This window comes from Drosophila yakuba, chromosome 3L (genome assembly GCF_016746365.2).
Source record: "Drosophila yakuba strain Tai18E2 chromosome 3L, Prin_Dyak_Tai18E2_2.1, whole genome shotgun sequence".
In the NCBI taxonomy this organism is placed as follows: domain Eukaryota; kingdom Metazoa; phylum Arthropoda; class Insecta; order Diptera; family Drosophilidae; genus Drosophila; species Drosophila yakuba.
This window is the reverse complement of record NC_052529.2, coordinates 18,124,892-18,149,189: the sequence shown is the minus strand read 5'-3', so window position 1 is coordinate 18,149,189 and position 24,298 is coordinate 18,124,892. Positions and strand designations below refer to the sequence as shown.

At 41.8% G+C, this 24,298-nt stretch overlaps 11 protein-coding genes and 1 long non-coding RNA gene across 22 annotated transcripts; 6 read left to right on the top strand and 6 right to left on the bottom strand.

Moving 5' to 3' along the window:
* Positions 1-197: 197 nt before the first annotated feature.
* On the top strand, positions 198-2,666 carry LOC6539582 (BAG family molecular chaperone regulator 2). 2 transcript variants are annotated; one of them, XM_002086434.3, is made up of 5 exons: positions 198-500; positions 876-1,388; positions 1,775-1,795; positions 1,853-1,995; positions 2,181-2,666. In XM_002086434.3, exons 2-5 carry the CDS (start codon positions 1,111-1,113, stop codon positions 2,555-2,557), a joined length of 819 nt encoding a protein of 272 aa, XP_002086470.3. In that variant the 5' UTR covers positions 198-500; positions 876-1,110; the 3' UTR covers positions 2,558-2,666. The 2 variants fall into 2 exon arrangements, with proteins under 2 accessions (XP_002086470.3, XP_015045095.1); XM_015189609.3 differs by lacking the exon at positions 876-1,388 and having other exon boundaries at positions 204-827.
* On the bottom strand, positions 2,660-3,754 carry LOC6539581. Its single transcript, XM_002086433.4, has one exon. It carries the CDS (start codon positions 3,752-3,754, stop codon positions 2,729-2,731), a length of 1,026 nt encoding a protein of 341 aa, XP_002086469.1. The 3' UTR covers positions 2,660-2,728.
* Positions 3,668-6,782, top strand: LOC6534485 (protein midgut expression 1). Of its 6 annotated transcripts, none has more exons than XM_039373904.2 (4): positions 3,668-3,806; positions 4,599-4,632; positions 4,714-4,947; positions 6,211-6,782. In XM_039373904.2, the coding sequence occupies exons 3-4, from the start codon at positions 4,895-4,897 to the stop codon at positions 6,407-6,409; spliced, it is 252 nt and encodes an 83-aa protein (XP_039229838.1). In that variant the 5' UTR covers positions 3,668-3,806; positions 4,599-4,632; positions 4,714-4,894; the 3' UTR covers positions 6,410-6,782. The 6 variants fall into 6 exon arrangements, with proteins under 6 accessions (XP_039229838.1, XP_039229836.1, XP_039229835.1 ...); XM_039373902.2 differs by having other exon boundaries at positions 4,711-4,947; XM_039373901.2 differs by lacking the exon at positions 3,668-3,806 and having other exon boundaries at positions 4,324-4,632.
* Positions 6,783-6,876: 94 nt separating this feature from the next.
* Positions 6,877-7,721, top strand: LOC6534484. The gene has a single exon (XM_002095125.4). The coding sequence runs from the start codon at positions 7,240-7,242 to the stop codon at positions 7,582-7,584; it is 345 nt and encodes a 114-aa protein (XP_002095161.2). The 5' UTR covers positions 6,877-7,239; the 3' UTR covers positions 7,585-7,721.
* Positions 7,722-11,704: 3,983 nt separating this feature from the next.
* Positions 11,705-13,805, bottom strand: LOC6539578 (peptide methionine sulfoxide reductase). Of its 5 annotated transcripts, none has more exons than XM_039374932.2 (4): positions 13,668-13,805; positions 12,538-12,731; positions 12,167-12,427; positions 11,705-12,107 (listed from the first exon to the last, which is right to left on the bottom strand). In XM_039374932.2, the coding sequence occupies exons 1-4, from the start codon at positions 13,716-13,718 to the stop codon at positions 11,873-11,875; spliced, it is 741 nt and encodes a 246-aa protein (XP_039230866.1). In that variant the 5' UTR covers positions 13,719-13,805; the 3' UTR covers positions 11,705-11,872. The 5 variants fall into 5 exon arrangements, with proteins under 5 accessions (XP_039230866.1, XP_002086466.2, XP_015045091.1 ...); XM_002086430.4 differs by having other exon boundaries at positions 12,550-12,731; XM_015189605.3 differs by lacking the exon at positions 13,668-13,805 and adding an exon at positions 13,264-13,395 and having other exon boundaries at positions 12,550-12,731.
* Positions 13,720-15,133, bottom strand: LOC6539577 (gonadal protein gdl). Its single transcript, XM_002086429.4, has 3 exons — positions 14,797-15,133; positions 14,445-14,739; positions 13,720-14,224 (listed from the first exon to the last, which is right to left on the bottom strand). Exons 1-3 carry the CDS (start codon positions 14,940-14,942, stop codon positions 14,081-14,083), a joined length of 585 nt encoding a protein of 194 aa, XP_002086465.2. The 5' UTR covers positions 14,943-15,133; the 3' UTR covers positions 13,720-14,080.
* On the bottom strand, positions 14,949-15,132 carry LOC6539576 (gonadal protein gdl-ORF39). The gene has a single exon (XM_002086428.4). The coding sequence runs from the start codon at positions 15,130-15,132 to the stop codon at positions 15,013-15,015; it is 120 nt and encodes a 39-aa protein (XP_002086464.2). The 3' UTR covers positions 14,949-15,012.
* A 30-nt stretch (positions 15,134-15,163) lies between the features above and the next one.
* LOC6534481 (protein Z600) lies at positions 15,164-15,680 on the bottom strand. Its single transcript, XM_002095122.4, has one exon. It carries the CDS (start codon positions 15,549-15,551, stop codon positions 15,279-15,281), a length of 273 nt encoding a protein of 90 aa, XP_002095158.1. The 5' UTR covers positions 15,552-15,680; the 3' UTR covers positions 15,164-15,278.
* A 934-nt stretch (positions 15,681-16,614) lies between these two features.
* LOC6534480 lies at positions 16,615-19,682 on the top strand. Its single transcript, XM_002095121.4, has 4 exons — positions 16,615-17,079; positions 17,316-17,409; positions 18,509-18,627; positions 18,723-19,682. Exons 1-4 carry the CDS (start codon positions 17,028-17,030, stop codon positions 18,980-18,982), a joined length of 525 nt encoding a protein of 174 aa, XP_002095157.2. The 5' UTR covers positions 16,615-17,027; the 3' UTR covers positions 18,983-19,682.
* On the top strand, positions 17,416-17,882 carry LOC120321627. Its single transcript, XR_005561347.1, has 2 exons — positions 17,416-17,785; positions 17,851-17,882. It is a non-coding gene; the product is annotated as an uncharacterized LOC120321627 (long non-coding RNA).
* A 305-nt stretch (positions 19,683-19,987) lies between the features above and the next one.
* On the top strand, positions 19,988-21,156 carry LOC6539573 (deubiquitinase OTUD6B). Its single transcript, XM_002086425.4, has 2 exons — positions 19,988-20,648; positions 20,709-21,156. Exons 1-2 carry the CDS (start codon positions 20,060-20,062, stop codon positions 21,050-21,052), a joined length of 933 nt encoding a protein of 310 aa, XP_002086461.2. The 5' UTR covers positions 19,988-20,059; the 3' UTR covers positions 21,053-21,156.
* Positions 21,095-24,028, bottom strand: LOC6534478 (sugar transporter SWEET1). The gene is made up of 3 exons (XM_002095119.3): positions 23,698-24,028; positions 21,631-22,036; positions 21,095-21,558 (listed from the first exon to the last, which is right to left on the bottom strand). The coding sequence occupies exons 1-3, from the start codon at positions 23,865-23,867 to the stop codon at positions 21,448-21,450; spliced, it is 687 nt and encodes a 228-aa protein (XP_002095155.2). The 5' UTR covers positions 23,868-24,028; the 3' UTR covers positions 21,095-21,447.
* Positions 24,029-24,298: the final 270 nt, after the last annotated feature.

Below are 24,298 nucleotides of genomic sequence, written 5' to 3'. Positions count from 1 at the left end.
AGACAATAAGAACATGCTTGAAAAAACTAGATATTAAAAAAACCTTTTAGACACTATCCTCCACTTTGCAAGATAAATTTTACTATTAGGTTTTGAAATTCCCGCCGATTATAGATAAAAGCCCCAACTTATGGGTACACACTGTTTTTCGACATCGATATCCGAGCCAACGATTTCGATACCACCCATTATTTTGGCACTGTTATTTTTCTCGTATTCCATCACGGTCATACAAATCCCACTATATAATGTTAAATTAATCATATTTATACTTATCTATATATAAGCAAAGCGAAATATTCGATTGCCCCTCGAAGTAAACAACCCAGGTGCTCCAAAATGAAGCTATCGAGAGTAAATTAAGCTGTGTCTACGAACTATCTCGAAACACACAAACTTTTCCGTCAACGAACTCAAACTGCCCAACTCGAAAAATCAACAATATATTTGTATCGGCCCAGAGGCGCATTAAAATCGCAGCTTCGAGTTCCGAGCGGCAGGTAATGTATGCAAATACGACACAGCCACCGGGGATTCTTCTAGACAGCGGTTGCTTGTACAAGAAAACCCGAGAATTGGCCAGAATCTTCCAGAGAGCTGGTGGCTTCAGCCGGAATGTTGGAGAATTTGCGAGGTATTTTTCGGAAACGGCGCCGCTGCGAGACGGACACACCCCCACCGCCGCCGCCACCGCCACCGCCCACCAAGGAGTCTGAGATAATACCCAGATATCCGGAATATATAGACGCAGAGACACCCGAGTCCAACGATGGCTATGAGGCCTCCTGGGCGGAAGCAGGCTCTTTTCACAGTCCACATCCAGATAGGTAATTGAATTCTGCGCATTCACGCTTCCTCTTTCTCTCTTATTGCAGCTTCAGAAACAGATAAAGTTAAGCTAAATAAGCAACAGCATCAAACACTTCGACACCCACTCGAAAAAAGCTAAAGACATTCCAAAAAAGTAGCCAGCAAAGCGGCTAAAAAAAAAACAAAAACCAAAACCAAATCGAAACAGTAGGCAGCTAACCAACCATCTTGGGTGACAAACACTTGACCGGCTTTTTGGAGGGCGGCAGGTTTCAATCAAATCTGGATCAGCCGCAGGATATGGAAGTTGATGCGCCAACCGCGCAGGAAACCAGTGACACTCATCTCCAGACCCAGAATCACCACCACCACCACCACTACCATCATAGTAACCATCGCCAGCAGCTGCAGCAGATCTCGCCCAGCGATTACCACTCGGAGGCATCCATGAATTTTGATTATTTGCAAGACCTGAGGGCCGGCGCCATGGCCTCCTCATCCACGGCCGGATCCGGAGGAGGTGGCAATGCCGGGAACAGCTCCTACGGACTCGTCGACGACAGTAGAGCCCTGGACAGGTTGTTATTTCATCATAACTAAAACCAAATCAGACACGAAACCAAAACAATACCGATTACATTCACACAACCTCGTAGCGAAACAAAAGTTATAAGTTTCTTATCTATTACTTCTTCACACTACCAGCTACCAGCTTCATTCGATTCTTTTGTTCCATAATAGTAATGGTGATAGCTTAAAGTATCTGCCGCGAACGCCCACACAACTCCAAAAAGAGCTTTGTGTGCGGGCGCCTTTTCTATTGTAGACCTATTCTGGTTATAATTTCGTAGCTCTATAAGTGGTCAGTCGATCTGTAGCAGAACGATCTAACACTCTAACGTTGCTTGTCTCGTTTCATGACTTAACCACTGAACCGCAATCACACTTAACCGACATGTGACAGACCATTTAATGCCAGCGAGAGGTAAATCTTGAGTTTATAATAACCATTGAGCGTGACTAACCTTTGAGTGACTCGCAGATTTGTCACCATTCTGGATAATTTGGATGCACGGGTGGAGAAGCTGCGCAAGGATGCACTCAACCTGCAGGAGAAGAAAGACTACCTTTTGATGTCCATGGATTTGATCAAGAGCAACGAATTGATGCAGAACATGAGCGAGGGTGAGGAGTGCATATTGGCAGTAGTTCCTTAAACACAATTCATGAGATCTACGTTAAATGTATGAGGGCTTACAAAAGTCTATTTAAAAGTACTATGCAGTCTCAGTCTAGTTTCCTATGACAATTTATGTATAGGGTTATTTCATACTGCCCATCATAGTTATTTAATTTATCCTCTATTCCAGCCGAACGAGAGGAGATCATTTTGTACATACAGCGGGTTAGCACCCGCTTGGGCACCGTGGAGCTAAATGTGCGCACTGTGCGGGACAACTCCCAGGAGGACTCCCTCAGCCAGATAAATGCATTGATCGACAGCATGATCAAAATGGGGGATCCCGTGATCGGACGCCAACGATGCCAGTTGTACTTAAACGCCTGCTGCAGCAGCTCAATGGATCCATCCGGGCACATGGACACTGTGCCCGAGGCCGATGCTGGTCCCATCGATAAGAAATTCGAGAGCGTTCTGCTCGGCTGCACTCTGGACGATCAGAAGAACATCAAGAAGCGGCTCCAGGCCTTAATGGGTTATCTGAATAAGCAAACTGTTAGCCATTAATTTAATTAATTGTTTTTGGTCCATTAACTATTCATAGCATTATTATCAAACCAAACGAAATACATCACCAAGCCGGATGAAACGAATAATAAACAAAGCATATACACTAGACCATCAGTGTTTGAATTAAGTATAATATAATTTAATTGTGTATTCTACAACTAAACGTTATTAGCTAGGAAAGCACATGTCCTTCGCATTCAAGACCCGATCACTTAGGACCCATAACGCCTCATTGGAGGTGAAGAAAATCTGCTGGATGTTCTTCGATGTGAGATATATGATTTCATTGCCCTCGGCTGTGATGTTTGCTAGTTTAGCACATCGAACTACAGCTCCGAATTTGGGGATTACATAGTACAAGGTTCCGAAGTTGTCGATGATCATGCTGCGACTGCTGCCCAGAAGACTGCCCAAATGTGTGAGTTTGATGCTACTGCTTATTGAGTTGGTTGCCAATTCGCTTTTCCCTTCAACTTCCAGCCTGTCCACTGTACTGTATAGATCGCCATCCTGGTCGGACAGGATGAGTTCCCCTTGAATACCGAAGGTGAAATCCACTGGCTTGATGGGAAACGATTGGTTCATATTCTCGTACTTATTGCTCTCTAAGGATAAGCGGTGCCAGGTCTGCTCCAGGATGTCGTAGGCGAGAAGTTCGGCTTCCTTTCCCAGGATGAAGTAAATGTGGCGTTCGTGCTCGCATCCCGGACCCTTGGGTCCCATTTGGACTGTCAGAGATTGGGTGTCATTAGCTGCTATATGATGCCCACAGTCGATTCTCAATAGCTCCGCGTTGTTGCGCATCAGATCGAAGACAAACAAACGGGGCGAGCACGTGCTGCCGGGAAATCCGATGTCCATGACCCACAGCCGACTCAGTGCGTCCACCTGGGACCAGTGGGCCTGCTGCACCAGCGAGCAATCGTCATGATCTCCCATGGAATGGACTTCGATCTGCGGAAACACGACGGTGGGCATGGGAAAGTAGGAAACCGGCCATTGCGCCTCGATCAAAGTGGGAGCATCGTTGCCCTCCACATTTACGCTGAGGAACACTCGCGGAAAGTGCATTGATAGGTGACGGACCTTGTAACTGGATTCGTTCAACCCGGATTCGGATAATAGCCAGGCGTCTGAGGCCAAAATAAGAACAACGATGAGAAAACCCAAGACGAGGACCCCTTGTGTGACCATCTTTAAACGCGAACTCAGACTGAGCTTAGGGCTAGAGAAGTCTGCTTACGTTGTAAGTGCCCGGCGAAGAAGTCCACCAAAGTGTCTACATCAGCAGTTGGGATCGGGTGTCGCCGCATATCGGCGACCTGCATTAATGGGGACCAGCATTGGAGTGTTTCTCTATTTACTTGTGGTCCCAAGCGAAAAAGCTTGCCATTGAAGCCAAATTCGATCGGAAAATATTCAAATCATGACACAGATTCGCCAAAAGTAACAAAAAATATATTGCTATATCTTTCAGAACAAATCTAAGTTAACCACAATTATGATGGACTTTTAAAGTACCATAATAACCTATAGTTATTTAAAATAACAGCTTGGCAGCTTAGACTGCCTATAAATAATACTAATGCTTTTTTTGTCACACTTTTATAATATTGATAAGGTTCTTGGGAATTGAACCTACCTTAAGTGCTTACTTTCAACATTAACCTAATGTTAAATAGTATTTCCATAGCTGACCATTAATAAAGCCCTATCATATCTCCCAAGCCATTATAAAGATTGCTTATTTTCTTGGGAATTGCCAAAAGGCTATGGTAAACCCCCGAAGAATTTCGGATCAGTCATTGATTTCTATTTTAAGTACATTCACACTTGTTGAAGGTATTAAAAAAATTGTTTTAATAATTAAAAATATTTTACTCTGGAAACTGGCAAAATTATAAAGCATTTATCATGGCTCAGAAAGATTTTGGTTTGCTTACACTACATTTTGCGCTTATATGTAGTAATTGTTTATAACTTATCTAATGGAATTATTTTGTTTAATTTGTTGCAAAAATATTTTAATATTTTTAAGTGATCCACAACAAATCCTCCCACTCCGTAAAAAGGTAAGCGATAAAACACCTCTCTCCTGATTTTATTGATTATAACCGAATCTTTATCTCCTTTCTCTCTTTTTCCATCAGTAGGTTGAGAGCTTTTCGTTCTTTTCACGCTGAAATGGGAAAAATGGCACTACACGTTAAGTCAGTTATCCATTTGGGTTGGTCAAGATCAGATCGAACTACGGAAATACTTGGCTAAAAGTCATTTTCGGAAACAACACGATTATCATTAACCAAGGATTATTATTAACCAACGACTATCATCATGTGCAACGCAATTTGTGAATGCCTTAAATGTCCTGGCAAAGTTATTTGCTGGTGAGTTTCCATCGGTTATTTACGATATATATATGTCTCAGTAAAAAATCTCCAAAGGTGTTATTTTCGTGGTATTTCAAGTACCATTCCTGGTAATAGCAGCTTAGTTGACAACTTTCCGCTATCAGCTAATGGGGTTTTTGATAGAGATTGCTAAATCCTCGAAGCATTACTATACCTATACTCTTTAAATTGAGCAGCATTTCCAGAAAGCTTCTACCAGGGTTTTATCAGTGTTAGCAGGTATATAACTTCCTGCTCAGTAATGCTTTAAAAATAGAAAGCTTGAGGTTGGAAAAAACCCCTCTTATTGCCACAATGTTGATTGTTGTCTCTAATCAATCTAGAACGGATGAGACATATCTTTAGTCGAACAAAACCATTTGTCTTTGTCACGAACTCTCTGCGCCCAACTCCAGTCAAACATGATTCATCTACCTTTGCGACCCTAATCAAATTCTTTGTTTTTTGGAACTAAATAGTAAATAAATCTAATGTAGCAAATTATGTGCTGGAATCGACGCCTAATTGTAGTCATTGTGGTTGTCGTCGCGCTCACACTAATATTCTTTATATTATTTCATATATATGATAGGTATTACGATCAGTCTCCCTTCACTCGAGATGTGTAAAAGAATTTGCTTTATTTGTATTCAATTCTGGTGAAGTGGCCAGTTCCAGTGATGGATAATATGATACCTCGTTCGAATGGAAATATTGTAAGCTCTGTTTTCTAATAACCATCACCCCCTTTGTCACTGACGTAGTGATAATTATACCCGACTCGTTATCAGTTTGTTATTTCGCCCGATATGATTAGAGCTTTCAATACCTGTAGACCCGAAATGCGGTCGATGACTGTAACCCCCTTCAGTTAACACTTTGTGTTGGTCAACAACGCATCGAGGGTCGGAAGTATACTGTATATCTATATTATAACATTAACCCAAAACCGTCATCACCATGTGCAACGCTCTCTGTGAATGCCTCAAATGTCCCGGCAAAGTGGTTTGCTGGTAAGTTTCCATCGGTTTCTGACTCACTGATCAAATGCAAATGCATAAAACTATGAATACAGCCTATTTGGGCACTACTTCCTTGATAAAGGTTAATTAGCAATGCCTATCTGCAGTTGCATCCTTCCCATGTATTCAGAACTCAACCACTTATCTGATCTGATTTGATCAGTTTTTAGGCACCCAGGATACTTCCGATATAAGCATGTGTAGACTTTTTTAACCAGACTTTTCTATATTTTTGCAGTTGCTGCTCCTGCGCCTGCAAGATGCTGCTGAGCATCGTGTTTTCCGCGCTTCTGATGGTCGTGGTCATCGGCCTGATTGTCTACTTCACGGTCTTCTATCACAAGGATAAGAACACGGACGAAGTGCAGAAGCAGGTCGCCCAACTGGCGCCCATTGTGAAGCGCAGCATTCGCGACTACTTCAGCAAGGAGTACTGATCTGAGGACATGAATTTATACTATAGGCCATACTAATAATAATAACCCCGTCGAAATCGAAATCGAAACGAACCAACAACCAAAGCCGTTCAGTGCATGACTTAATCTAATCGCGTCGGATGCTCGTTATGGGATTTTTTCTTATCTATAGATAGTTTGCGACTCAATTGAATGGGCAATTTGTGAGTTCTTTAAAAAGGTAGATACTGTTGTAGCGTCGAAAATGTGACTCACTGAATGCTTTAAAATACATTTTAAGCTCGAAACTGAATAAAGCATTCACAATATGTGTATGCAAGGCAAAAAATAAATCAGAAATAAAAGTTTATTGTAAGAAACGACACTCACTCTATAAACAAAACAAAAAAAGTAATACTGGAGATAAAATATGGCATGTTTCTTGAGTAAGTATATAATGATCAATATCTTCACATACTGTCTTTAGAAATATTTATTTTTGAAGGCAGCCTGGGCAATTAATTTTAGGTTAAGGAAAACGATTAGTAATTTCGCAGGGAAATTAGAAAATGTCGCCATCCAAGTGGAAGATATACACTAATAAATACTCGAGCTAGGGAAGTTCAAATGTTTTTAAGATGAGGGTTTACCAGCAGGGAAACTCCTCACCACCTCAGACCAATATGGGTCCTCCCATCCAGCTGTTTTCCTAGTTGTATGTATACCATTGTTTGGCATCAGGTAGCCTAGAACACCGTCGAGGGTTGAAAAGTGTCCGAGGTCTGGTGGTCCGTGCAAATGCATTTCAAACTCGTCCCCTGACTGGCTTCAATCAACTTCGGGCTCAGTTGCTCGCCAGCATCAGGTTCACAATGGCCTCCGATTCCACGCTATACTTCAGTGCCGTCGAGGATATGTTCAAGGAAGTGTTAACAATAGGGGACGACGATCGGCACCAGCATCCTGGGAACGAGGAGTTCTCCGAAACCCCTAAACGATGTGTGCATTTGCGCCAGCAAAAGTTGTTCGCCAACGACTCCGCGAGTTTTGTGATAGGTCGCCGGGCCCCGAGGACTGATTCTAAAATCGATCTTAAAGGAGATATGTCTCCTGGAAGGCGAAGGGAACTCCGCGGCGAGGAAGTCCTCCGCATGCGCAAGGATCGGGCGGAGAAGGAGCGGATGAGGCCCCAAAGACGACTTACCATGCGGATTTAATACCTCCTATCCACCGAGTTCGTTGAGCTACCCAATCGAAGTGCTTCCCCGTTGTATGCTTTACTTTAGGATTTATTTTTAAGCTCACCTAAGTATGCCATGTTTTGCGTGCCAATAAAAATTTACGTTATTAAAAATACACATTTTTTAATTACCATATAGCTAAGCAGTTTTATAATTTAAAGTGAAAAATAGAGAAAATAGAGTGAATAATCTACTTTCAGTCCATATGCAATATCCTCTTTAGAATTTAACGAAAGCTGCAAAAATATCAATTATTAAAGATCCCCATTGCAGCATTTACGTTATAATTCCCTTTTTCGCGGTAGCAGGAATGCAGTTTCTGAAGACAGTGGTTCATCGCAGTGGTGGATCGCAGTTGTTTTGGCAATAACGTAACTAAAGGGCACAGGTATTTCATACTAGTGCCCAGTGTTTCGGGGTTGTCCATTAAATAAATATTTGTTTTTTGAAATATCTTCTTTATATATTTGGCTGACTTCGCTGCTATTTAAATATAATAAATATAATTAATATATCTAAAGATTTTACTTTATGAAATCGGACCTTATTTTTTAAATTCCGAAATGGACAGTCGGTTCCACATTATAAAAGACATCGAAATTTAACAACAAATATTTTAGAAATATATCAATATTATATATTATAATTATATTGGCAGGAAGAAGTATATATGAGCAATGAATTCTGCAATTTTTTTGACTATTTGTTGTGTAAAGTTTTTAGTCATATTAGGTTTTTTCCAAATGTCTTGGCATACTATTATTTTGAAATATGTGTTTTTTTACTTAATACTGTTTTAAAATATTTTTCTAATAGTTTCCTAAAACAAAACATTTTTATTGTTCTGGCATATATTACGAACTCATTAAATCGATTTAATAAAATGTAGGGCAACTAATTGTTTAGATTAACTTATTTGCTAATCGAATGTAAATAATGTAAAATATACTTAAGTTTGTAAAATTAATTTAATGCAATTAACCTAGTACACGAACCTTTACATAGTGAACGTAGACATTGTCTTTCTACATTACATTAAGAAAACATTAGACCTTTTGCCAACTTAAAAAACGCAAGATTTTATGATCTTTTCTGGTAAATAAAATTCAAGTGTATACGCCTGAAACATCTATTTGACTAACAACACATTTTTCTTTAATATTGTTGTACGTTTTGCTGTTAATATACCTGTTAATCAATTTCTCATAGTCAATAAGTTGTCTTACTTTTGAAAAACACATTTTTCTTACAGGCTAATGATCTGTGACAATGTTTGGCCTTTCTTTGCCATTTAAGTGCTAACGACTTCTTGAAGATTAAGGTAGTTCGGGGTGGAATCGTAATCTTTATAGTTTTACCCTTGGCAGGTTTTTGCCAGCTTAGCAACGATTAAAACTAATTATGAAGCGCAGACCACTTGAAATCGGTGTTTATTTCCAAAAGGGATTAGCTAATGGCCCTTACAAGGAGTAAACACTTTTCTACGAGTCAAAAGTACATGAAGTTTATACATTTACAGGAATTTTAAAGGACTAATCACTTTTCTCCAAGTCAAAACTATGTGAAGTTTATGGGACTTTGAAGTTCATTGGGGTGAAGATACTTTAACAATGAAAAGATAATTCTGCAGCAATGATTCTCCGAGCTTTATGATCACTCCTAATAACATTTGCGTTACTTAAAGATGTGTAAATAATTAATAGTTAAAATACTAAGAATAATCAGAGCAGAACCTTATCTAACGCCATGACTTGAGGTTCTTCTTAAACACAGCTCTGAATTAGTTTAAAACGAACTAAATTTCCAAACAAAATGACAATGCAAATACACCGGCTTCCTTTCACACGCATTTAATATTGCAAATCACCGAGATTGCAAGTAGTGAAAACCCCGGTGACCTCCCATTTCCCCGTGGGATCGGAAAATCTTGTGCAACTCTATTTTTTCGACCCATTGATTGATTAGCCGTCTGCCTTTTCCCTTTCCTCTTTCCCACCCAATAAAACAAACTATTATCAGCCCGTGCGGCCAATTCAAGAAAGCTATGAACGTACATACATATGTACATACGTACATGCATAGATCGTCGCCATCAACAACTTTTGATGAATTGTAGTAGTGGGCTTGTTGTAGTTGTTGCTATGTCTGTAGCGCGTCTAGTGAAGGCAGCTCTTCTTCTTCGCGAGGCAAACTATAACGGAGAATCTTGTAAAATTCGCCACAGCCCAAGTAATCAATGGTTTTAACTCAAATTTGGACAGTGGGTGGGTATGCAAGCTATCTATGCACGTGCCAAAAATGATGTAAATAGCTCCATTGGAACTCCCCCAAACCGACCAAGTTTGTCACTCCTCGAGAAGTTCTCCGATTTTTATGATTCTTGAAAAATCAGATACTTTTGAGCGATCTCTACCGATGGACCCGGTTTGAGCCGATTCCGTGCACTCTTTTACATAGAAATCATTTAACGAAGAACAATTTAAATCTTCCACCAGCTGTAAACAAAAAATGCTTCGCTATATTTGTCCGATCCATTTGACTTATCGCCAAACACGCGGCTAACCGGCTCGCGTGGGAGCGAACGAGAGGGCCGAGTGGGGCGAAATGGGGGGCAATGCCAGAAAGAGAGCGAGAGCGAGCGGGAGAGATTATGTCAGAGGAGCTCCATTTGTTTGCTACTTGCTTTTGGGGAAGAAGAGACAACAAAGAGCGGTCAAATCCGCCGAAATTTGGGTTGAAGGCCTGCTTGCATGTATCTGTGTATCCGTGTATCTTATAGTTTGCACATAACTAAAGTATCCGGAATATTCCCAAGAGGGCCAACCCGGGAAAGTTAAGATTTCAACTATGTAGTTTTGAGACATTTTTATAATATATGTATGCTTTAACTAAAAAACGCTTTTTGCCTGAAGGGAAGTTATTTAACTTTCTTTAATTTCTTAACTACCAATGATTTTTCTTTGATCAGTAAGGGTGGCCAATATTTATCTTTATATCTTGTGCTGACCGTTTTCGGAAATATTGTTAATTTAAAGTGAACAATACATAAAGCTCAGATTAATTCCCAAGAAAATGTTTATAGTTACTATATGTCTTAAAATGCACCTACATATGTATATATTTAATAAATTAATATTTCTGTTCTGTTATTACAGTGATTTATTATTCTTAAATAAGCATACCACGCAACACATCAACTAATTAAATTGAAATACACAAATACATCGCAAGAGTAAACAGTTAAGAATGCACTTTTTGGTGATCTAATGAAACTAACTAATATATAATCCACTTCATTTTCGCTAATCAGATCTTCACCTATGACTAAGTGCATTTTTCTATTTTCAATCGATTAGTGCCAGTCACTCCTTCCAGCAATTTATAGACCCTCAAATTAAGTGTAAACTACCCAACCGTTTATGATTAGACAAAGCTACTGATAGTTTTCGTTTTTCATTTTATGGACTTGAACGATTTATTCCTATACTTATGAATTTCTAAATATGTATACTATTTATAAGAAAGGCGAATGTCTTGAGGTCAGTAACATTACTGTCCTTGGGTAAAAGAAATTTATTGCCGTTCTGCTAAAGCGGAAATATTTCAAATATTTAAAGAAATAGTTATGTAAGGGAGATTTTCAAAAAATAATTGAGTACATATTAAACCGACATGTTTTAAATTCATTAATTATATAATGCGTAATGACCCTCTATATTAATTCTGGATGAATTTCGTTCAGATCTTGACAGCAATGCAAACTCATTAAAGTTGAATAAACAGATGACCCAGCGAATTTGTTATCGGGTGTTTATGGCAGATAAGGCAGGATCCTGGACAGGAACTGAATATGACTTGCAAGCTGTTTATCACGCCAGATTGTTCAGTTGGTTATCATGTTGTTTTTTGACATGGGAGGATCAAGTCGAATATTACTGTACTAGCACGTAGCACCTCTGTATTTGCAGTATTGTGTCTTTCAGGTGCCAAAAATAAGTTCATTGCCTTTGTGGCGAAATAATACTTAAAGTGAGCATTTCCCCCGGCAAAGATCTTTTTAAATCTTGTTATTCAAACCAAAAACAAGTCCATCAACTTTAGTTTGAGATATTTTTATTATATTAACAAAATATATGCGTTTCATATATATTTCATGCGTCTAAGTCTAAATAATACACAATCTGTCTTGAACAAGCAAATTATCCATAAAATTACCCCCCCAGGTGTACGATCTACGCTTAACGTCTATGCAGATTCGACCATGTCAGCAGTAGAGACCCTGGCCCTCGTTCTGCTCCACGTGGTAGTAGCAGTACTGCCGCTGGGTGGGCGTCAGACCCATGGTCTCCGCCTCCGCCTTGAACTGCTCGATGCCGCCGACTCCGGCCAGATAGCCGTTCAGCTTGGTGGCCACGTAGCTGGTCTGCAGCAGCTTGGGATTGAGATTGAGCGAGGAGGCGAGGTCCTTGTGGCCCTGCAATCTGTACTTCTGGTGATACCTATGGGCAAACAAGGAAGTTCATATCGCGAAACTCAGATATTCATAGTCGGAACTTACGCCTCGGCTGGGTAAAAGTTCTCCTTGGAGGCAATCTCAGTGGTAATGACCTCCGGGGCTCGGCGCTCTTGCTCCTCCAATTTGGAGGCGTGAGCCACCTGCTTCTGCTCCTCGTCGTGGTACAGAATCAGGGAGGCGTACTGCCGCTTGATGGGCGTGGTCAGTCCGTACTCGTGGTTGTTCCAGAACAGCTCCAGCAGCTCCTTGAAGCTAATGACCGTGGGATCGTAGTCGATTTCCAGCACCTCCGTGTGATCGCCCCTGTTGAGATGGGTGGTTAGTACCGGATCCGAAAGGATAATGGGATGCAACATGCAGGGACGTGAAAGGAAGACACATGGATGATTAATGCTCTTTACTTGCTCCCTTACATTTTACGGTACGTTGGCAAATCCGAGCTTCCGCCGGCGTATCCCACGGTGGTCCGCAGCACCCCACGGGTGGCTCCATACAGGGATTCTGCGCCCCAGAAGCAGCCCATGCCGAAGGTGGCCGTGGCTTTGGTAACATTCACATCGTGAACCGGCGAAATGCTCAGCTCCTTTTGTTCATTGCGAACGGTGCTCTGCGGGAAGAAGAAGAAAAGGGGAGTATGAGCAACAGATTTGTAAACTTTAAACATTGGATTTATGGTTTTTAGCGCACACCAGGAACAAAAATGTGAGGCCGTAACCGTAGCCCGGCAAACAGCGCATTTTGGGCACAAAATTGTATGTAATAAATGCAAAATTCGGCAGATTTTGAGTATTTAAAGTATTTTTTTGGGGACTTTGTTCGCGTCTGATGTCGTCAGCAAAATAATAATGCACTTTCTGCGCTCTTTTTAAATCTCTCTCTCGCTCTCTTGCGCTCTTTTCGGGTTTCGCTCTCTTCGCCTTGCACTTGCAGCTGACGAACAGCTGATTGAGCAACTATCTCCCTCGCACACAATCTTGCAAAATCAATTTCAAAATCAAGGTCAATGGAAAAACTGTTTTAAAGAAAGTAAAAGCCGCTGGCTTACAGCGCTTCACTTCGCATCGCAAACAACTAACTTGGTGCACGCTTAAATCACTCTTAAACTATTTAAATATGCGGCTTATATGGCTGAAACTTGCCTTGAAATTACGAAACAGTCGCGAAAACATTATTCGTTGTAAACTGCTCAACTGTTGGGAAGCAACTGAACGTGGCCAAAACAAACCGAATTCCTCTAGCCAGCAAAAAGGTGTTCGCATGAGCTTTAATTACTCTGGCATTAGAAGTCGGAAACTGGCTTTTATGACTAGGCACATCAAAATTGGCCACTCGGCCTTGAGCGGGTTCAAGAAACTTTGAGATTGAATTTCATGTTTGTAAATGATTATATCAAAAAAAAACACTGTTTATTAGTCACATTTCGCTGGCAATTAATAAGCTGTCATAGCACTATTTAATTCAAATTCAAGCTCTAATTTAACCGCAGGACGTTAGGACTAACTAGGCACAGGATTAGACACGCGTTTCTAGACCAATTACTCACCAGATCCTTGAGCTCAGGATGAGTGACACTCGAAGTAATAGTCAGAGACATGTTTTCACTTTTTTAAGTTGTTTATTTAATGTGTCGCTTTCAACACTTAAAGCAGAACTGATGCATCTGCAGAAAGGTCGGTCCAATTTATACCGCCGCCTCTCCCGCTTTCTACGCGAATGTTGAGAGTGCCGCGCTATCGTTATCAATTCTCCCGCTCTTCAGTCTTCTAACGGCCCGTCTCTTTCTCCCACTGCCGATTCTTCGCTGATTAAAACTGCGCAGCGCTTCAGGTTTCTTGGGGCCACAATGGATCGTACAGCTGGGACATTTGATCAGGGTTATAATTTAATTGCCTTTAATATTCTAATTTGAACAAGTCAAGTGCAGTCTTTTGTGTTCTCCGCATTGTGTACAAACTGTTATTTGCTGGGCTCGTATTTCAGCCGGCTCAAACGCAAAATGAAGTCCAACAGGAACATTTGTATCTTGATCTCCTTCGGATTTTCGGTGACGTAGAAGCCGGGAACGCCGGCCTTTTGCAAAGTGGATTGTTGGTCGTTAACCTGTGTTAAGATATCAGATATGAGTTCAAGTATATTATCCAACATCACAGAACTAAGAATCTAAAACCGTGTTCTAATATAAGCATTTAAAGTTATGATTACGGTCAAGAATTGTCAGCATGCTAGGATATAAAATAACCTTTATATAAAATAACCTCAGTTTGGTATAGGACAACTGTGTCATAAGAAATTTTGAGATAGCAAGTGAACGACTCTTCACCTTTTGGTCTAGTATTTCGATGATCTTCTTATCCGACTCGAGTAGCTTCTTGGTGTGCTTAATTTTCATTAGCCCTAAGATGTGGTGCAGCTCCTCGGGATCCTTGATCTTGCTCCTCCACTCGGCCACCTCGATTTCATACTCGTTCTCCACCTGCATTCGCATTTTAATCAAGTGCCTTTCGGTTTCGTGTTGCAATTCCATTAGTGCTTTAACTATTACAAAAATCCCCTCGTTTAGCACACAGTTGGCGAGTTCAGTGAGTAAATCGTAAGATATGCGTGTCTGCAGGTTTCTGTTAATCATAAATGGCGTTAAATATATGCAAATACACTGAGCACTAAGGACTTACTCGGGAAGTTCCGAGTGGTAAGTTCGCAATTGGTCCACCAAAAAGTATATTTTGCGTTGTAAAAACTCCGGAGTTGGCTGCTGATGCTCCACTACTGCCTCGCTGCTGTTTGAACTACCTTCGCTGGTTGCCGCTATGTCTGCCATCTTAACTTAGTTGTGTTTCTCTATTTATGTACAATAAAATGTATCGTATTTCCCAAAGTATTTCCAATTTTTAGTGATGTTTTGTGCATCCGCACTCCAAATTCGCCTCTTTGCCGCAAGAACAGCTGAGCGCCAGGGTTGCCAGATGCAGGAGCATCAGTGTGACCACAATCAGATTGGCCGCCCACATATCGATAGGTTAGTGCAAGGCGCGCAACGTATAATATTTAAAATGTATTTGTATTTATTATTTGTATCAGAGCGTGAAAAAAATGTGACTTGTACGATTTGAAATCAATGCTGCTTATGACTAAGGTGATTACATCGGTATTATGACTAGAAATTCAATGATTTGCGTGCCTTGATGAATTGCTTGTCAGCCTCGTAAGTGCACATGCGATTCACTTTGTTTTTGCGACGTTTTTTGAGTTCAGTTTGGAACTTTCCGAGCCCTCCGCTGCTCGGGGTGGCTGGTACCAGGGAATACTTCTTGCTGTCCAGGGAGTAGCACTCGCGTTTCCCCAACTCCCTCTGCTCCTTTGGGGTTTCCACGATTTTCAAGCTGTTCAGGCGCTGCAGCAGTTGGTTGGTTTCATTGGTCGACGACATGATTACTAGTAGGTCGGTTGATCAGGAAGTTAATGTGAAGCTGGACGTTGCTGACTCGCTACTGATTTCCTTTTGCCCCCGGCCCTCTTTATATCCACTTGATGTGAGTGTGCAATTTCAAGACTGCCATAAATATCTGTGCGGAAAATACTGCTTATCCGTTTTCCACATCTGTCACTTTTATGGCGCTACCTGCTCGTAATTAAATTTTCCTCTGAAAAGTTTCCCTAATCCCGTTTTAATGCGTTCAGAATTACGCGAGCAGGTAGCCAGGACTTTGGCTTTCTGTGTAATGGGTTTTAGTCTACCGCCATAAAGTCCGCCTTTTACTAATCGCTTTAAATTAGAAAGAGATTCGTAAAAACTCCTAAGACTACAGAGCATACACATATCATACACGTAAATTCTGACATTTGACGTTGTAGTGCAAATGTAACTATTATGAAAAAGTCGCGAATACATTTTTGACACAGTATTAGTGCCTCATCAAGATAATTATAATATAATAAAGGCTTTTGTATTGGGTCTATAAATGCTTTAGATAATTCAATATGAGTACAAAAGTAACCTTTAATATAATTTTTCATTAAAAATTAGTTAAATGAAACATATGTTATATTTTAAGTTAAAAATTAACGTTTTTTGGGATAATTAAAATGAATGCTAAATGTATTAAATGTAGTCTCTAATCAGTTAATACGCTTTTAAAAAACGCGCGCCGGTGAAAGAACTCAATGCCCATGTAAGGTGTGCACACACTGTCGGAATCATATGGTGAGCACACACGTGTATCGGTTGCACAGTTTATGCGTCAACCGATTCCGTGAGCTGTGACAACAAACCTCACTGATATTAGTTTCTAAACCATTTCCCAAACAATTGGTATGGCTGATTGTAGTTGAAAGTCTAATGAAATAAGTGCGTGTCATAGAAAAGCCACTGCTTTAGGTTATTGTCTTAAATAAATTACGATTTGGTGAAACTCGAGTTATCCTCCGCATGAACGCGTTAACATTCGGCTCTTGCGGGTGTCTCTCTTAACATTTCGTTATGCGATTTGAATGGGGCACATGCATTGAAGCCTCGTCCGCCGAACACAGAACGTTATAAGCGCCACACGCGTTTGCAGGAGCAATTGTCGGCGATTTAAATCGAAAACAATTGATACGGGCGCGGTGCGGCAGCCATCGAAACTAGAATCGGAATCAAAGAGCGCTAAATCGGAATCACTGTCCTAAGTAAAAGTAAAGTGTATTGTGTAACCTGTCGAGACGACAGAATGACAATAGGCCAAAAGGAGGCGACGTGGGGCAGGGTGGGCTGCCAATGATCATATGATTGCCTAGAGCGGAAAAATACCCAAAAACATAGCAGTCGGCGAGGCATTTCGTTGCCAGAAACGAAAACAACAATACGTAAAATCGAAAGGACAAAGTATATTTTGCCCTGGTATTCTCCATCTCCCCACCAACCAACATGTACACAATCAACAAGGGACCCAGCAAAATCGTTGCTAAAACGCGTCGCGGTGAGTCCAAAATATTGATGATAATAATGGTTAATAATGCCACAATAGACCCTTTCAAGAGAACAGCTGTTATGTCACAAAAACATACTCAACAAATACGAATACAAATGCTTTAAGAGAGCACAGTTTAAGAGAAGAGACGCAAATCTGCGGCGCTGTTAACTTTTTGTTTTGCCGGCGTTTTCCACTGTAAATGCGTATTTTATAGCTTTCCATCGCATGTTTTCCATCCGCAGGCCTGGCACAAAATTTTGAAAAATTCGAAAGCATCAAGGAGAGCGGCCGCAGGAACGCCAGTTTCGACCTGAACAGTCCCGAGGAGCACAAAAAGTAAGAATCCCATGCCCAAACCGAAAAGTCTTGGGTGCTTATGCAAACGGTCGGCACATGGTGAAATGTGGAAAGCGGGAGAAGTGGCGGGGGAAAACGTGGAATGGCTGAAATGGGTGGAATGAGTTCAAGACCCTCGTCTTATCGCTGACATTTTGTCGTAAGAATCCGCGGCGACCTAGCACAGTAATGCTAATTGCTCCCGAGCAAACAGTCTTATTCTCCCTAGGAGACCCATTGGAAACACGTGGGTCAGGCGTCGGTTATCGGCTCCATTTTAATTTAAATGCCCCGGAGGCATTGACTTTTCCACGCCCGTTACGTCACGGCTCCAACGTAACTTCTGGGCAATACCCCACAAAGTCTGTGCCAAAAAGTGTGTGAAGTTACTTCAAAAGTCTAGCTTAAATTAATAATTCCAAATTAAATATCATTTTCCAGTTTTTATTGCCTATAAAAAGCTAAAGAGTGCATATCTTGTTCGTGTTTATCTCAGTGCCTCTTATATCAGCTTATTGCGCTGACTGTTAAAAGTATCTTATGGATGTGATTCTTCTAGAACTTCCGATGGGCGTTGCATCTTAACAGGATCTTCTGGGCACTTAATAGATAAACAGATCACACTCTAAATACTCATTACTTAACCCTTCACTGAAGTTTTCTTATCTAAATTAATAAACCACGAATCCTTGTCAGTCAATCGATGGGCACTGTTCACTATCAGCCACTGTAGATAGCTTATCAGTACTCGTTGCTTTTATAAATAGCAGTATTTAATAACTTATAAAAATATTTTCAGTTTATACTTTTAATATTATATTTATGAGCCAACATAAAGCGAATATTGTAATCGCGCTCGTTCGACAAAATGCAGCGCAGTCGCGCCTTCCTTGAATTAAAATGCATTTTGCGTTCCTCGAACTGAGTAGCAAGTTGTCGAACCCAAGTTACCCCACCTTTTTCCCTATTCCCCAAGTGATTTATTTTCGTAGTCCACATGTTTGAGGAGATTCGTGTGGCTTGCATAAGTGCCTGCTCATGGAAGTTCAAACGCATTGTTATTAAAATTTAATGCATCTTTCCTCAATTTGAAAAACAGCATACCGCGTCCGGTGTTTCAACAGAGTTTCGCTTCCAAGCGGATAACGCCAACCAAACTGATCGAGGATGAGGTGATAACGCCGCAGCATGAGGAAATAATACGTTACATAAATGACTGTAAGTCTGGCAATTTTACCTTGTAAATATGTATAAATACGTTTGCAAATATTAAGTTGTAAGTGTTAATCAATTACTTGATTTAATTTTGACAGCCTGGAACATGCTGGTGGCGCAGAACCCCTACGACTCGAACTCAACCGCCAAGCCTGTGGAGAAGCCGGTGGCGGATGCCAACAACAACAGCGCCGCCAGTCCCGTGGAGAGCATAATGGCCAACAGCCCGGTGCCCGCAGCCTCGACAGCCACTGTGTGGGTGGAGCCGCCGAGTCCAGCGCTGCAGGACTTCAAGCCCTTCGACCTGGAGTCGTGGTGGGGCCGTCGCCTCTTCCAGAACATCACCAAGAGTCTCTAGGATGGATCGAAAGGGCGAATGAGGGGCAGAGCCTGCTCTTTGGCAATTCCTAGCTAGCCAGTGCTTCCTTCTGTGCATGTACGTTCGACTGGACATGGACAAACTCACACTAGACTATGGATACAGAGATACACGTATCTATGTGGACGAAAGGAGATGAGACGAGACACTTGCGTAGTTTTCGGCTAGTGGCTAAGTAGATATCACTTTGGATGTTAGTGACTAGGAGGCCTCCGAGGTGAGAAGTTATCACCTGGCTTAGGTTCTTCTCGCTTTTAAGTGTGTAAATGAAGTAAATTAAGAGTCGTCGCCGTTAGCCAGTGTAAATAATACGATTTCTGACTTACAATTAAGAATGTGTTATAGAGTTTTAAGAAACGTGTCATCTGGATTGCTTGCCAGTTTTTTAAAGTCAACACTCGTGTGAATTGTATAAAGCATAAGGTTCAAACTAACATCAAATTGTTGCAACCCATTTTGGTTTTACTCATTTTTGTAAATGCCGCTTCCAGTCAAAACATTTGCCTGTACATACTAAAATAATTGGATTTTATTACGTCAACTCTAGTTAAGATTTAGGAATTGGTTGAGCCGATTTCTCGCCACTGGCGTCGCCTGTATTTAGTTTCTCACTATAGGACGTTTTATGTTTAGCATAAATAAAAAATTCACCATGTTGCAAAATAATATTCGCTTTGAAGAACATTTCAAAATTGTATTTAATGTGTGGGAATATTCACTTTGTGTAGTTCATTGCTAAAGTACAAATGAATTGTAAGTGAAATAAAAAATAAGTTGAGATATACCCCCCCTGCTTTAATAATTGGTTAAATATATAACCTCAAAGAAATATAGCGAATAATTAAGTTTGTTTCATAAATTATTCATTACTTATTCAAATATTCAAATTCAAGTTTGGTATATTTCCAAGCAGCTAAAATACCAAAAGTATTTTATAACGGTCACGACACACAGCTTTTGGTATTTAATAACGATCGCAGCTTGGTCACTCTTCCTAGACCTGCCAACGATTATTGGTCAGGATTAAGTTTATTATTATTTATTAATTAAATCAAAATGTCTAGCGATGATGAGGGCGTTGCGGAGCTGGAATCCCGTCTGGAGGATGTCAACCTTGAGGACATCGGAGCCCGGCACCGTCGCGAGCGCAAGGAACTGCAGGCCAAGCTGCAGGCCATGAAGAAGAATGCGCCGAAGAACAATAAAAACAAGCGCAAGGAGTTCCTGGAGGAGATGGCTCGCCTGGAGGGAGAGCTGGAGCAGCGCCACAAGGCGGAACTGAAGGCGGCGGAAGCCATGGAGGCGCCAGAGGTGCTGGAAGTCAGGGAGCCAGCGGAAAAGCCGAAAGCTGTAGTGCCAGATGAAGAGGAAGATGAGGAAAAGGAGGAGCAGCTGACGTCCAATCTGCGCGTTTCCAAGGCACAGAAACGCAGGGATAAGAAGGCCAAGGAGGCACGTGCTCGCGATGCTGAGATCAAAACTGAGCTGCAAAATGCTGCCAACCAGCCAACACCCAAGTTAATCGAATTGCAGCAGATCACAGCAAAGCTTTCCCAGCGCCAGTTATGCCTTCATAATATACCCTCCGATGGCGACTGCTTGTACCAGTCCATCAGACACCAACTCATCGTCAATGCTCTTCCAGGTAATAGGTTTCCAGTCAGTCCATACAGCACGAAACTAATCCATTATTATTTTACTACAGGTCACAGTGTTCAGGAGTTGCGGGAGGAGACTGCGAACTATGTGCGTGCCCACAAGGACTCGCTCATCTCCTACATGGTCCATCCGGAAACGGGAGACCTTCTAAACGACGAGCAATTCGAACAGTACTGCCACGACATAGCCAAAACTCACGCTTGGGGTGGCCACATAGAACTGAAGGCCATATCATCGCTACTCCGAGTGCCCATTGAAGTCATCCAAGCGGAGGGAGCACCGACGCTCCTGGGACAAGAGGAATTCGGTGGATCCCCGCTGGTCATCTGCTACCACCGCCACATATACCAACTGGGCGCCCACTACAACTCCACAGTGCCAGCAGCCTGAAGGGAAAATGCCCCATGACACCCACCAACTCAACTCACTCGATTTCGTAACAGATTGTTTTATTACATATTATGTTGACTTTATAAATACGTATGCATTTGGAAGATTTGAATTATTGTCAAAAATTGCAAGTATGTAGTAGTTATATACAATAATAGTCAATATAATAACAATTCTAGGTTAGCTAGCAACTTAGTTAGCTGGATTTGTTCTAAGAAAATATGTCCTATATAGAAAAATAATTCGTTTAGCTCCAATTAGTTTTCTTGTGGCGTTTTAGTGTAAATTCAAGCAATAATTTGATTATTCCTCGAGCCTAACTACTTATTACTTGGTAATATTGTTGCAACAACCCATTATTTGTCCTCTTTTCTAGGTAAAGCGTTCGATTTCAATTATTTGTCTTTCTTGCTGTCCTTGGGCTTCTTGGCAGCCGGCTTGCTGGGGTAAATAGCGAACATGGAGAGCTGAATGCCGCCCAGGATCAGCAGCAATAGATTTTGCAGCTAAAATAGAAGAAATATCGGTTAAAGATTATCTCCGGGTTTGTATTGTCCTATATTCAATTGATTACTTACCACCATCACAGTATTTTTGATGGAGATGGCATACAAGGTCCAGGAGAATGCCACCAGATTACCGGCAAAGATAATAGGGAACGGCATTCCCTCGGTGCTCTTCTTCTCAATGATCTTCGGCAGATGCAGCAGCGGAGAGCCCACCATCCACACCAGGAGGCCGGTGATCAGCATTCCCAGGCGGAACTCGATCTTGGCGGGATCCTCGAAGTTGGCATACGCTGTGATGACCAGCAGGAAGACCGAGGAGTAGCCGATCTGCTTCCAGATCTTGCTCCTGCTGTCGCTCGAGGCGTAGTAGTAAAATCCGGACAGGAAGACGAAGTTGATCGCCAAGCCGATTAAATTCGTGTTGATCATGGCAGCATCGTTCATAATGCTGGCCAGCTTTAAGCTGAGAATGGTCCTTGAAAGTGCAGAGATTCATTTGTAAATTACTTTGATGTAAATTGGAAAGAAAATAGGCTATTGTATCTAAAAATGTAATTCTGATACCCTTACCACTCCCAAAATCGAAGTAGGAACTTATTGAGATTCTTTCTTATATTTTACAAAAATTAGTTGAGCTAATGAAGCATTCTTTAGAAAATTCTTGTATAAAAGGCTTGATATTATATGAAAGACCATAGTTTTTCGTAGATCGTAGAATTCAAATTGGTTGACCCTGCCCAAACCAGTTTCCCCCATCAAATCGTTACAGAAAGTTAAAATCCAGAGAAATGGAACTAGTTTTCATTTAAAGTGCCCCGGTGAGCATTAAAATTAACATTTTATTCTTCCACCTCATTGGAAAAAACCAGTTTACATATAATTATCGTGTTATCAAATCCTACGAATGTACTAGGAACAGATAGATAAATAAACATAATAGAGCCTGCAAATCGTGGTACACGTAGCAGTTGATAAGAAGCTCAACACGCGGAAAACCAAAAAACCAGCATTATCATCGATCAAGCTATCAAAGACCCACTACCATGGTGAAATACACCTGCGCCGGGCGAAATAAATTGCAAACTGGCCGCGGAATCGCCCTTGACCCAGACCTTGAGCACCCATTGTATGTGGAGTGGAATTCGTTTAGCGCACAACTGTTGCTTCGCTCGCATGTCTGCGGGTCCTTACACTTGACACAGTCCAAGTTAACACCTTCCGGAAAAGCACCCCGGAAAAGCGCCCCGGAAAAGCGCCAGTGTTGGGTATGGGTACTTGGTGCCATATGGCACATTGGGATCGTTTGGGATGTTCACTGTTCCCAGCGGGTAAACAGTGGAAACTTTCGACTTAAAAATAAAGATGTTCTGGTGGTGAGTAAATATCACGAGAGGTCATCCACTCGCGGTGTTTCACCCAGTAGAAATTCGGATTTGATAACAGAAATGTATCATTATTGAAAATGTAGTGGAAAAGATAATGTTTTGCTAAGCAAACACTATTATTCACATGTAGTAATAGGCAGTGCTATAATTATAGAGTCTATTGTTTGTGGGTACGAGTGACATGACGTTCCCATCGCCACCAGCGGTGGCCACCCCCTTGGAATCTGGGCAGCCGCTTTATGCCGAGCACGTGGAGAGGGCAGGGCGCCTATCTTGCGTCCGTCGTATAGCGATTAGCGGCTCTCCCAGATTTGGACAGTCTCTACCGGATCAGCATTTGTAATAGGAGGCTCTAAAATTATACACTCCAGATAAGAGCTACGTGTTTGGAGGGGTCTCGCGTCGATAAGGCAGCAAAGTTGCTGGCGGATGCCCGACAAGGTTAGGGATTTCGAAATGTAACGGTCGCGGATGATCGAGGTGGAATTCCCTTTGGCCATCGGAGTGATGTAACCGATTCCATTGTTATCTTCCCGAATCGAGTGCAAACCCGATTCGGCGGCGGCCTTGGGGAGAGTCGATTCTGTGGTGTCATGGCGACAGTTCAAAAATTTAATCAATTCCCATTCCCACACAGATGCGCGGCCTTTTTGTGTTTTCCGCTCTCTTTTCCTGCCCCCACTAGTTTTCTTCGCCCACTAGTTCTCTGCGATGCAGTGAAGCATCACGGACAGCCAATTGGGCTACTTACAGCACCACTCCGAAGAGGAAAGGTCCCACGGGGTAGACGTCGCTGCTACCCTTCTTGCGGATGTCGTTCATCAGCACCACTCCGGACAGGAATTGCAGGGTAGTAATGGTGCCGGCTACCTTGGCGATGAGTTCGCTGTGTGGCGCCAAGAGATCTCCCAGTGCCTCCATGATTCCAATTACTTGGTCTTGCTGCCTTTCAAACGAGTTATGTGGGGACGGGAGGGGCGAGTGCCGCGAGAGTATAAACAAATGAACGAAAACAAAAACTAACGACCGGACTGGACCGACTGGCGGCTGCCGCAACAACAAACGAACAAATACTGAGCCCCAACGGCGGGGCTGGCAACCTTTTATAATCGAGAATCCCCTAGAAATGGACACGTCTCTCCGATTTCCCCAACGTTATCGCCCGCGGCGCTTATCGGATACGAATTGAATTTCAAACTTCCACGAAACGTTGCTGCATGGCTAAGCAAATAAGGAACGCATTTCTTAGGGAGTATCAACACAGTAAACCTCTTCTTTTCTTCTAGTATCAATAAATAACAGCCAAACAATAGTTTAAGGAAAGCAGCTGCACTGATTACTTGATCAAACTG